At 40.1% G+C, this 14,204-nt stretch overlaps 1 protein-coding gene across 6 annotated transcripts in view; it reads right to left on the bottom strand.

The window, feature by feature from the left end:
* Positions 1–542: 542 nt before the first annotated feature.
* LOC139131209 (gamma-aminobutyric acid type B receptor subunit 2-like) overlaps positions 543–14,204 on the bottom strand; it is a 257,786-nt gene continuing 244,124 nt past the window's right edge. For all 6 annotated transcript variants that reach the window (XM_070697178.1, XM_070697180.1, XM_070697179.1 and 3 more), the window contains 6 exons: positions 10,382–10,518; positions 9,559–9,666; positions 5,863–5,985; positions 5,277–5,422; positions 3,786–3,978; positions 543–2,621 (listed from right to left, as the gene is read on the bottom strand). In XM_070697178.1, the coding sequence (XP_070553279.1) occupies positions 10,407–10,518 (112 nt within the window). In that variant the 3' untranslated portion in view covers positions 543–2,621; positions 3,786–3,978; positions 5,277–5,422; ... (1 more) ...; positions 9,559–9,666; positions 10,382–10,406. The remainder of the gene's footprint in view (positions 2,622–3,785; positions 3,979–5,276; positions 5,423–5,862; positions 5,986–9,558; positions 9,667–10,381; positions 10,519–14,204) is intronic.

The following is a 14,204-nucleotide window of genomic DNA, read 5'->3' as shown; positions in this document are numbered from 1 at the left end:
TGAAAACGTTTTATTTCTGTGTAAATGTCATAAAGAAACGAGACAAAATGCTAAAATATCTCTAACTGACGACTTTTGAGTCAGGGCACTTTTACAATGTCCCTGAATGACTTAATTCTAAATCGATCGAAAAACTTCATTTTGGTTGAGGCAAAGTAACAAATCGACATTAGAACTAGTATTTCAGTAATAAAGAAAGTCTTGACGAGTTCACACATTTGCATTCAAATAAATATTGTTAATATGTATTAAACAATATTGCATTAGATGCAGTAATGCGGATTCTTACTCACAACATTTGCGCAACATCGCAAATGTTGGATACAATTTTAAATATGGTTAGCAAATACGGTGTAATAGTCAACAAATTTCTCAAATTCTTGAGAAATTATGCCAATCCAATTATCCCAATTTAGTTATAATCGTGTTCTGGGGTAAGCACACACACATACACACACGTTCCTTGAGGTACACATAGTGAACATCTCAACTCTCATTCTAGATCATACGCGAGCAAGACAGACATGCCAAGACACCTTGAGGAATTTTCACTCTTTTAATGTTTTCAAAAAAAATCTTACATCATATAATATCAACGAAGTCAACGTTTCTTTAGAAAAAAAATATCGAAAAAAACCTGACATGTGCGTGGGCTTTACTAATTTAAGGTCAATTTTCATTTCGCATGCGAGGGCTGTCAGTTTAATGGGGGAAAGGGTATTTTCGCCGACTCATCAGACACACATACGCTGATTATGATATTTTTTTTAAGTTTACACATCGCAAACAGCAACTGAAGCTAACAGCGTTGGGATTTCTTGATATTCGACGGATTGGACATTGGACAACGTCGCTCGGACGCAAGATCGCCATTGGCGTTAAGGTTACTATCTCGGGTTTATATTCAGCATAAATAAAATTGGAAAGTACACCACCGATGCAAAGTTTTTACGAATTATTTTCTGTTTTCGTGGTTGTTGTCGAAGTCGTCAAAACAAAACCACGATAAAATTAAAATTGGTATTATTTCCTAGACGCTATATTATATTATATTCCATTTTGAAGTGGCTGGGTATATTTTCACAGAGCCTCGCTGTCACTTCTAGCCCATCTCTCGGCGAACTGCAACCAAAAAGGCGCATTTCTGTTATTCCTTGGGACATACTAACCGAGTTGCGGTGTAAAAAACGACTACAAACATGTGCAGAGGAGTGTCATGTTGTCACTGTGCGCGTCTTCATTAAGTAAATGTCATCAAATATCACACAAACACTGGTCAGTTCACTACACTCCGAACCCTCACTAAATAAATCGAACCTGTGGACATCACTACGTATTGCGTTAGAAATAATCACACAATCTAGGACATTCCAATTGGAGTGGGGGCGCTTTTATGATTGATAACGGGTGGTGGGGGGCTTCTTGGGATCAAGCCTACAATAAAAACATGAACATGTTGCATTTGTAACAGCTTACCGAAATCAACACTAATTTGTCTTCATTAACCTGAAAACTTCGTCAAAACTCTACAGGGGCAGCCTGACTGCAACATAACATTCATGGTGCCCGAGCAGTACCACTTAAGGATTAAGGATAATCACTAATATAAGCTCGACGTTTTATCTCGCAAAAATGACGATTTCAATTCCGAAATACTTTCCGATTATAGAATGAGAAAAGGGAGAATAGATCGCCATGGTCTGCGTGACAAGTCCATTAAAACGCTAACCATTTGACGTTCAAATATCTCTGATATATTTTGCAGACACGTAAGAGCTTGCTTCACACGTCTTGTAGAAAATGTGTTGACTCCTTTTAAGGTTCGTCTCGTGGTTCCATTATATAAAAACACATGAAAACTATAAATATCTGTACGTCACATAGGCTCAGGTAGCATATATATAATGTCTGGCTATCTCAGAGTCCAGGCGGTCAACTCGATACTGCTGGCCTGAAAATAGTCACTCACTTTTGAAGCCATGACAGGCTTTATTAAACATCACACACCGTTGCATTTTTGTCAAATGTCACCGTGTGATCGTTCCAATGAGATTCATGGACGTCTTGTACAACACGCATGCGTGTCTTGTGATTTGAAGTTGTATATTTTCCAAGGCATCTACTTCGAAGACAAGCTTGTATAATTATGGTTCCGTCTTTGTTTGCACGGTGTCTTAGAGATCCTTTTTACGGTACAGTGGTGACCGCACGAGAAATACTGACAAAAATACGGAGAGAACAAACTTGGACAAGGATCATCTCGGCTGCCAACGTCCTTTACAGTGCGACATAAATGACTAGAGAATGTTTTCGGCAGATCCGCCGTTGGCGGCGTCGCTGGTGCTGACAAGCAAGGCCATCTTTGGAGTGGGAGCCTGTTGCATCGAACCCTTTTTATCGCTCGACGAGAACTCGCTGTTGTGAGACCCCCTCCTTCCGTTGCCTGGCACTGTCAGTGACTGCCTTTTGTCGTAGCTTGTCGACGGCGGGTCAGCGTACGACATCCTTGTCTTTTGTGTCCTTTTGGTGCTGTTGGAAGCGTTCCTGGTGTTGGCAAGGGACGTCGCTTTGATGCCAGTACCGACCTTTTCAGGCGAATATCCACGGAATATACTGATAATCTGAGCAAAGAAATGAAAGGGGGATATTCTCGTTAACTGGAAACTCAAGCATTGTTGCTATGGTAACAGATTTAGTGAAAGTCAAACGAGGTCGCCGGTTGACAAACTACCAGGCCATATTCAACCAAAACCACTATGACAATCTCCGTGGTACCAGGTGTTGGAAAAGGGTGAAATTACACGGCGCTTCAAGTCGAATGCGGTACTCGCTCTTTTAATAGAAATCCGTGAACGTCGCGGGGTAATCTCTTGAACAAGATCTCGCTCAGCAAAGAGACGGCGCTGACACTTGGTTCTCTTGTATTCATTTACGGAAAGAAATTTCGCTGTGCGCACGCGTACGCTCACAAGCAAGCGGCATACACCAAGCATGCAGACAAGCGATTTGTGAAGAGAAAAGATACAGGATGAGTGGTATCTACATGGCATACTACACAATAAACTATATTCGTTACAATTATATATATATATATATATATATATATATATATATATATATATTATATATATATATATATATATATATATATATATAATATATATATATATATATATTCTTGTAGTGAGGCTCGAATCAATCGGTTGTGTCGGTCTTGAACCATACATTTCCTTTTCATACTTTGTCTTTGCTCACCGGATATACTGACAAAGGAATGAGATAAAATGGCAAATTCAGAAGTTATTTTTGAAAATGCCTCAAGGAAATAGAAGAAAACGTTTTTCGGGTCACCGGAATCACTCTTTTTATTAGCCATACATGATGAATTGTGACGTCCAGCAAATATAAAACAAATCCCGAATGTTATTTCAATCAGTGAATGGTATAGCCTGCCAATCGCAACACGCGTGACGAATTACCGCCGAACGATAAAATATCACGGGAAAAATGAAAGAAAAATAAACAAACAAAGGATGGTAATTTAAAGTAGGATAAACAACGCATGTTGAGAAAACATACGATATATGATGCACCGAAATACACGGAGTTATGATCATACGATTGTTGGCACTGCGCGGTGAACCGGTTATCTACGACTGAGGACAGGACACGATCGCGGAAATTGGTACTCTCTTTTATTGAATGCGCGCACATTGTACTTTGGAGGACAATACTTGCCGTGTTGAGATAAGCGTGAAATCCAAATGACGAGCAAACAAACTTACTTTGGGTATGAAAAGAAGGCAAAGCGTCCCGGTTGTACAAAATAGAATAAATCCCCCGATAATGGCGTACGCAGAGTCCAGATTATCCGTCAGTATAAAGGACAGCGGCACTCCGATGACGCTGAATATAAAGACGTTATAAATACACAGTGCTATATACTTGCTATCATTCAAGGCTTGGATGCTGACGTTCCTGTTGAGAGAATGATGCAGAAAAGAAAGCGAAAAAAACCCCGGAGGTTTAGTTTATCGGTTTATCGAAACCCGTATCAAGATCTTTTGGATTAACCTGTAGGACCCAGGGGAGTTAGCTAAACAGTTCATTGAAACGCGTTTCAAAGACTTCTAGGCTGACCCATAGGACCCCTGGTCAACCCGAACCCTGTTTATCTACTATCGAGACCCTCTTAGCCGCATTAGTGTAATATGGAACATAGTCACTCGACCCCTGTTTAACAACTGACTTTTTGTCCCCGATCATGATCTACCTGTTCAACCCATTCAACCCATTCAACCCGTTCAACCCATTCAACCTGATCCTCCCGTTCGCCGAGACCTGGAAACTCAGCCCTGTTGATCAACATACCATATGCAAAACCTGTTTTGACAAACCATTCACCTAGTAAACCCCATGGATGACCGATTCACCGAAACCCTTTCACTTTGAGCTAAACCCATTTTAGCCATCCCTCAACACTACCAATCAAGTTATACCAATTAAGCGTCAATTAAGATCATTTTGTGTATTCTAAGTTGAGCCGAAACTCCAGTTGGGCCTGCCCCTTCATTTAAAACAAAGTACGCCAGCCACAATCGCCTAACGCTCAACCATGTCCGTCATACATTCATTTTACATGCGGGCTCCTCTGCCAGTCAGCTGTGTTTAATTTCATTTGCTTGGAATTCAATTCAAAAGCCAATCGCACAAATGACTTACTACACTATCTAAAATACTCAGCCACGGGAAAAAAAGACAAAACCACGGCGAAGTCATCGATCCCAGACGGGCAATCCTGCACACTTACCAAGCTACTGAAAAAGACTGATAAATCATAAACGAGCACTACAGCCATGAAGAATGATTTGTAACAGAAACCGATCGCTAATCAACGAAACAGGCCTCGGAGACAGATTACCTAATAAATATACTGTATCGACTGCCATAAAACTTAGCTTATCTATCAACAAATTACAAGTAAAATCATTAATTTGGCGAATTACCTTAATCAGCCAGGAAGAAAACTCATTTGTACATGGACGAAAGACGAAGCCTCATAAGATGCAATTATTCAACGTTGACTTTTCACAAGTAAAAGGATAATAACGCTTCGTGAAGTCAGAAATGTCTACTTATCACATCCTTATAAATTGATTAATCACCAAAAAATAATTATCCAAACATTTACAAAGTAATAATTAAGGATTAATCGCCAGGATTGATGATCTGAATTTAATTCCTTCGTCTGCAAAATAAATAAAACACACACTTGCCTCGTTTGCCACGTGATGAAGGCACCAAATATCAACAAGAGGCCCTTGAAAACCAACATGGCGGCTGTGAAGTAGGCGTTGTACCGCGACCAGCAGTGGTGTATCTCGTAATATATTATGATGATCTTTTCCTCGTCTTTGGTTTCCTGTGCGCAGACAAAGCATCGGAGAAAGAGGTGCGTGAATACCGTGAACGGGGAAATTCGGACACTCTCAATGCTTTATCACTTTTTTCCCTTGCATTACCAAATTCGTGTCGGCATGACACGGGGATCGTGGAGGCCATGTACTAAGGTGAAGCACACAAATGAGCTGTTACATATTTATGATAACACTATCAAAGCATGCATATATATATATATATATATATATATATATATATATATATATATATATATATATATATATATATATATATATATATATAACAGATGTTTGGGACAATGTCGAGATACTCTGGCTATGTTGAGATGAAGCACCTGCTGTTGGGCCATAAACGCGCTAATAATCCAAAAGTTACTCATCGGCTCTTGTCTGTCAAGAGCTCATCTGCTTGTAAGTCAAAAGGGTCAAGAGACACTCTCACCACTGGTCTGTCCCGTCTGATTTGGACCAAGAGGTAATCAACACACTGCCATATCGTGAGTATCGCGATGTCGATGCATAGCATTCCAGCTACCATTGCCAGCAGTCGATGGTCCTTGATAACCTGAAGGGAAAAATTGAGGGAGGAATGTTTAACACGAGTTTGTAAGCTACAGCCTTGCCAAGCCCCCCCCCCCCCCGAGAAGGTACAACAGTTTCTTTGCGAGTCAAAGCTGTCGAGTGCATTTGCAAGGGCTGTCTGCTAAAGAAAGGCGAATTGCCAGACCCCCAGATGACGCCTCTCTTACCACATTTCTCGTGTAACCACTGGGCAAGTCTAGACAGAAAGCTTGTTTTATGGTGCCCATGACTAGCTCCGTGTCGCAAACTTTGAAGACATACACAGTGTCAGAGATAATACTTTCAGCATCCATTATTTTGATATATAAATATTTTATCCAAAGACACATGCACGGCAAAGTTCGATATAAAACAATCTGTGCACCAGGCTTGATAATCTGAAATCTTCTACCGTTAAACATATGATTCTGTTTCAGACTAGTAAACTTCATTCCACCTCAAACAATTTTGCCATAAAATTTGCTATCTTGGACCATCTCTCCCTGGGCATTCCGAGTAATCGTCATATTACTCGCAAACAGATGTTGAGTTCACATTTCATATACTACCATCGCAATAAAAGACGACGTTAATATCTAGTAGGGGCTCGCTAAGCTAAGCCCACTTAGCTTCTAGTAAGCTTATGTGGTCACAGGGTCGACTCATTTCACTGAGTAGTGTCCATAAATCTTCAAAAGTGCGATCTTTTGACATGGGTGCATGATTGAAGGATTTTTTGTTGAGTTTGTCAATCATGTGTGAGCCACATTTAAACGCCGTCTCGACCGTGTTGAAGCTGGCAACTGGTGATAGTTATGAGGCTTGGGATTAACACTGTTGTCAAACAAGTTTAGTTTCAGCACAGGAGAATGTAGGAAGTGCAGGTACCCCAGCCTTTTAAGGTAAAATGCGCCTTGGACACAGAAATTCGGACTCTAAAACTTTCTTAATTCTTTTCTGATCTACCACTTGTGGGGGTTCATTTTAAAGCTCTTGGTGTAAGAAAACTTATCATTGGCTTAGTTGTTTCGAAAATCGAAAATTTTATTTTTTCTTCATAGAGTTAACATAGTGATGGCGGCTATTTTGAATTTCAAATATCGATAAATCTAGAGTAATTTGTTTCTCTACAGTGCCAAAGTTTGCACCGTGACCCCCGATTTTGTTCTTGGTTTTGAAAGAGAATGATTGAAATATCACTTGAGGAAAGTTTGAACGAAAGTTTAAGTCTTTCACTTTCGAGGCGCATACTACCTTAATGATTATCTGTGATATTTCCAATGAAGATACGCATTTTACAGTTCTCAATCCCTGGTTATCGCATTGGTCCCCGTTGACATTTGGTAGTTACATGGTGTTAGCCCATTGTTTTCCATTGAAATATTAATCAAGTTGGTCAATTTACTTTTTAGATTAAGCAAATAAATGACACGCCCCTTTAGTTAATCGCAACCTGTGATTACTTGACTGCACGCTGCTGTTTGTCGATAAAACTGCCCAATCAGCTACCATGATGACCTTATCAGGGGCGTAAGTACAGTCAGTCTGCCAGTATCTCGCGATGTTGTTTTAATGACCCGTTCAGATCATTGGTATATCGCGAGATGTTGCGTCGACCGAATGATTTAATCCCCTGATAAGCTTAAGTTCAACACGCTAGCTCATTTGCATTTGGCAGCGTTTATATACTAACAGTTTTGTGCGGTCAAAGTGATCGGGTGTTCCAATTAAAGGGACAAAGTCGGCCATTTTTCATGAATTTTGTTTGATACTACATAATTATATTGTTTGACATGTTGAAAGATATAAAATGAACGGGTGACCATGCATATATTCGACCCCGGTTTTAGACACGATACATGAAACCATCGCGAAAATGAATTAATGGTCATGACAATTAATTCATTTTCGCCATGGTTTCATTTAATTTGTCTAAAACCGGGGTCGAATATATGCATGGTCACCATTTGTTTGGTATCTTTCAACATGTCAAACTATATAAGTAATATCTTGCATCAAACAAAATTCATGAAAAATGGCCGACTTTATCCCTTTAAAGTTTGAAGGAGAGAGAAAGAGAGGAGACCATTGAAAAAGTACAGTTCTGGTGGAAATATCGAATTATCAAAAATATATAAGAATATCTTGATTTTCGTACAGATTGCTGTGAAAACCCGGCGTTCAAATGACGGTATCTCGGTGTGTTCGCTTTACTGCAATGCGATGGAAACTGCCGAAGTAATAACGTTGTGTGCATAGAAGACCTTAGAAAAGTAACAGTAGCTGGCTTCGAGTTGTTTGCAGTTTGCAGGAAAGCGGGCTGCGTCTCAAATCAAAAACCTTCAGGTTGGTACATGTACAGAGTGCTATTTAAGGTATTGCGCGCTCAGTAGAGAGTGACAGTGTTGTTCAAACTTTCCAAATTGAAAATTTCAACGACTCGCGAACTAAGTCAAATCAGGGGTCACCATACAAAGTTTGGTACTAGAGAAAACAGATTACCTAAGATCTAGCGATATTTGAAATTCAAAATGGCCGCCATCCCTGTGTTAACGGCCGTAGGGAAAAATAATAAATAATTTCGCAAAACCATGTCGGTGACAATTTCCCTTACTCACAGAGATTTAAAATAAGCCTACCATGAGTGGTAATTCAGAAAAGAATTGTAAAAAACTGAGTCAATATCTGTCTCCCACGCGCAATCTACATTTAATCTCGCCAGTGGCCCCCTTGCATGCAATATCGAGGATTGTCACAAGACACATCGAGATTCAACGACTGTATTCATCGACAAGGTTATTTTAGCCTGACGTAGGCGTGCGTCGCTATCTAACAACATTTCTAGTTCATATTCGGGTCTCTATCTCGATAAACCTCGTAGCATTATCATTTTTTGAAGTTTGGGTTTGTATGCGATGTCTTATGGTGGGACTTTCGTATGTTCACACTACGATACCGCCATTATTTTTTCTATCCGACAAACATTCCCGCGCGCCATCGAGCTCTCTCCCCGTTTAAGGGCGGAGCAGGAGCGACCTCGCGACGGGCGATGATAGACTGATGCAGCGTCCGCCGGCAGCAACATCGCATCCATAAAATTTCATATAAAAATAGATCATAATGAACGGACCCATCGATGCAAAACAAACCTTTCAATTTGAGTGTCCGTCGTACTATCAATCTCAATTCTCCAAAGTAATGTTGCGACTACTGTTGATTAATATCGAGCAATCATTACACGTCGATGCTCGACGATGCCCTGAAAACTTTATGTGTTTTTTTTTTATTTATTAGCGGTCTATAAATTTGATTGGTATTTCAATAAAAAACCATAAAATAAATACTCGGGAGCTTTGATGTACACCAGAATTATTCATGGCGTACGTTTTAAGAGATTGCTTCCCCGGTCATCTTGTTGTCAAGTCCGCGGCGATGGGCGATGGCAGCTACTGGTACCTTGCATCGATCGGCACCGTCGCAGAAATGTGGTTTTATGTTCATATTTTATTCTTAAGGTTGGCATCATGACCCGAGACAAACGGCATAGGCTGACGACTTGGCAGGGAAGGTGACTTACCCTCTTCTGCAGTGTCTTGTTGGTGAATATTGTGTAGACCCTCCACGTTTTCGAAAACATTGCTCCGAAAGAAAGCGTGAAGCCGATGGCAAGTATCCACACTCTTACCTGCATAAATTGATCAATAAACAAAGAAAAAACACTAAACGATCATGATATTATTCAGAAAGATCGCATTGGAATAGGCAACCATGTCCTGTCTCTCATGAAGGTGGAGAATACGCATGCGTTAAAGGGACATTTGGTATTGGTTGTTTTTGCGCAGTTCTGTATCTGCCTTCTGGATGACAATGTTTATGTTGTTTATGTATAGGCAATAACATATATCTCTAAAAAGCAATATGTATTGAAGCAGAATTCAACTCTCAAAGTTAAGAACATGCACGTACACGCACTGCTCCCTCTCTCTCTCTCTCTCTCTCTCTCTCTCTCTCTCTCTCTCTCTCTCTCTCTCTCTCTCTCTCTCTCTCTCTCGATTCAATGGAGAGGGTATTTATCATTTCAAAATTAACTCATATCGCAGGGCGGGCAGTTGCAGATAAATTATGGTCGTCGGATAATTGCTAATCACAAACGCAAATGCAACATCCAATTAAAAACCAACAAACGATCACGAGGCTGCATTGCAGTCCTCAATGCGAATTGTCGGTAAATCGTATGTATTTGTTTGTGACCAAACGAATCAAGTTTTGTCTTCCACTTGATACAGCAATTTAGTCCACTGTCCAAATATAGCACTGAGAAAAAATACTCTGGTATGCTGACAATTCGCTTATTTCTAAATGCAAGATCTAGTGATATTGACAACAAGGTGCTAACCCACCTGGCACAAAATGGCGAGCTGTTTGTCACTGTCGCAGTATATTCCGATCGATGCCCAGCAAACAGATTGTGACGTAGGTCAGTATGCAGCCAACAATGATGACGTTATTAAGGTTCGGACTGGACATCTTAATCAATCTATGAAAAAAATGCATAAACGATAAAGTCAACGTATAAATAGGGTTTATTGCTGGCACAATAATATCAAATTATATGTGATAAATTAAATAACAGTTGGCTTTGTCAAAAGAACTGACTCGTTTTCATATCGTGTAGCTCATCGAGACAGACTGTCTATGCCGTTACCACAAGTCACAGGACCGCGTCGAGAAATTTTGCACACGAACCTAAAGAACATCATTCCTTATCGCTTTACATATCACTCACCCTGTCACATTTTCTATTCAAAATCACCGCGGGCTCCAATACTTTCTTATTGATTAAAAAGCGATACCTGAAACCAGGTTTTGTTCTCACATATCGCGCGGTATTATTGCTTTGAGCTGAGTTACAGAATGGAGGGGAAGAAAGAGAGAGATTTGCGAGTCACGTTTGATTCAGTCTTTTGGAATTATTCTTCCAATATGAAACTATGTCGAGGAGGCTGTTCTGGCGTTTCTCAAGGCTATGAGAAATGTAATGTATAATAGAGTCCCGACTCCTTTTATCGCGTACGTGTTCAGGTTGAGAGTTTGCGTTAGTAATGACGCACTTTGGCACTTTAAGGGCTAATACCAGCTCACAGATATCTTGTCATTCCTTATCTTCTTTGGCCAACAAAAGCCGCGACTGGGTATAAAAAAGTATGTTTTTTTAAAAATCTGTTGAGAATTGCCAGACTTAAGAGTTTTATCCGCGCACGAGGTCAAAGAAGTGACGTATACTTTACTCGCTGGCTGACGGCTACAATATTCGCGGAAGCAAACATCGCATGAAAGAACACTGTGAAAAGATTTCGGTCTCTCTTTCGCTTTACATGTATTGTCTCGCGAATTGTTGTGTGTGTGTATGTGTGTATAAGCGTGTATAATCAAAAGGGTAGAATTGGTTTGAGTTAAGTCAGATAGAATTTCTTCAAAGTCGAAACTGAACAAAAACACAAGAAAGTATCACTGCCCTAAGTCTACGTGAAACACGCCTTCGATTTAACGAACGCTTTAATTGGTGTCACATTGGACCATTTTATATGTAAAAATGAATATCATAGAGCTTCATTGGAAATACTTGCAAATTGTATGTATGTATATATATATATATATATATATATTATATATATATATATATATATATATATATATATATATATATATATATATATAAAACGCTCTGCATTCCGCATTAATTGAAGACATCGACGTATGATACGTAGATTTGTGCATACATTTTGAGAAAAATGAAACTGAGAATTGATTTACAAAACGTACAAGTCATTTATGTGACACATGTAGCTTTGCAAATGCATGCTCTTCATTGTTACATCACCATGTGTCTTTTCTACTCTACAACACTGTGTATGTGAACACAGAACTGTCTTCGTCATCTGTATACGTCCACAGACCTTTCAGTCCGCTTGGCATATCATTACTTAGGAAAGATGTCACCCTAATTGACCGTTACATAATTCGACATCGTCGTTTGTTGAAAACAAGTGCAAGAGGCGACCGCAAAGATCAGCCATATTTATGAAATGACACCGGAGGGTCATGTTACTGTCTCGGATCAGGCGAGTACAGATGAAGCTTGTCAAAACCTTTGCAAGCTGGTGCGTGTCAAACGAGCAAAGTAGTCCCATTTTTGAGTGATAATAATAGGAGATGAATAACATGTTATAACTATACAGGAATTTATTTGTTTAATTCAAGACGCCGAAAGCTCGTTAGATAAAATTTAGTTCGCTACTCGAGTCTGCATTGCCTCAGATCTGGTCGTTACATCAAATTTATAACGGACAGCGACTTCGTCACGCGGTATCCGCCAAAAGAATATTTTGGAATGCATCAATTGCATATTTTGATAGATTTTCTTACGTGTGGCCTGTATGCGGTTTTCTATATCATGGACTCATTATATATACGTGTTGTACATGGAATTTCCCTGAACCGAACCCAGACTTGAATTTACTTGTCATCATAAAAAAATGAACATCATATGTACCTATGGATATTGAACACTGACACTAAACGTGCTGCGAAATGAAATCACGGCCGGCCAACATACTGTATACAAGATATTTATAATCAAACGAATCGTGGGCGATTCTGGGATAGAACTTATCTAATCTTCACTAATTCTACCCAGTTTCCTGCATTCTCGTAGTTTCATAAATCTACATGTAGGCGTGAATTTTATCTCGTGACTCTCCATCTGCCCAAGCGATGGTCGCTCTGCCAACGGTGGGACCCCGACCGCGGTGCTTGGATAGTCACCCGCAGCAATACGGTCCATGATATTAGCTGTAACAATTCACGAGGAACAGCCAGCGCTGTAAAACGACATGCGAACGGCCGTGGATGGGAGGAACGCACATATCGGATAGAACAGATCTCCAGCAATTTTGACGCAAACATTATTCATACACGTATCTGTGGCAAATAACGGAGGGGGGGGGGCGATCAGGATTCTACATTGTTTATAATAAAATCATATCGGATCAGGTTGTTGAAAATTCATGAGCGTTGAAACGGGCAATTGAACTCTGGGATAGCATCTTAAGTGATGGTGGAACAATGGCTTAATGGCATTTATATCGCGTTCAATCGCGGTCACGTCTGCTATATTTGATTTATCGGATGAAGATATCAACGCTGGCCTGATATAATGCATCTCTTTACTGCCCCATTACTGAAGTATGCATAGTCATCGCCATGCTGATAAAATCACGAACTGTTGCTTTCTTTGGTTACTATCATCGCTCGAGTCTAATAATTTGGCCAAATGACAGGGAAATAATTCAGCGTATCTCAGTACGCGCTGCAATCTCGGTATTTCAGGGGCCCTCGGGTAAGTTGGCACGCTTTTCACATGCACAAGTTCCTCCTGACAGGTGTACATTTTGTTTTTACCAAATACAACTAGCAATTATGCACCGGGTACCCGTTATCAAACCAAAGATCATAAACACCACTGCAACTCTCCGACACGAATACGAACTTTTTTCGCCGATCTCCAGGCCTGGTTCGTGACTGTCTACCTACGTCACAAGAAATTGTTTATGGCATTCTTTGGCGTGCCTCTGCATCAAATCAAGTCTGACTGATCATGAAATCGATAGTCTTCAACTGATACCAACAGTCTTGTTTCGTCATTTGCCATAAAAATTACAGGACACCGCGACAACAGTCTCAACGAGAAATGGAAAAACTGAAAGAAAATCACGGCATTTTAACGTTTAGAAAATGGAGAAATGTGCAATCGGCATGGGAGATTCGAGATGGACCACCCGCAAATTGTTCGAGAAATATCAAGGCAAAACCTCAATATGTAAGCGAATGAGAGTGGCGGGGTCTAGACCTCATACATTCGAGACGGAGGGACTTGGCGGGGGCAGGGGGCTGCAAGAAACCTCGCAGTCCGCAAGTGGGTGGGGTGTCAATATTCAGTTAATAATATATCAACTTGACTCAAACAAATGCGTGTAAATTACAGCGATCGCGTCGAATAATTTCATTTCTTGTTTGGTCATAAATGGTAGTCTTGGCAATGCTAAATAGCTACCAAGAAATCTGACTGGATCACGTGACGAAACTGAAGGTTCAGCATATCTGAGTCCTGTTTTTGTGCAAAGTTTGAGACAAGGTAATCTCATTGAATCGATAATATGGCAT

This window comes from Ptychodera flava, chromosome 4, assembly GCF_041260155.1.
Source record: "Ptychodera flava strain L36383 chromosome 4, AS_Pfla_20210202, whole genome shotgun sequence".
NCBI lineage: Eukaryota > Metazoa > Hemichordata > Enteropneusta > Ptychoderidae > Ptychodera > Ptychodera flava.
This window is presented reverse-complemented; position numbering and strand designations above follow the sequence as displayed.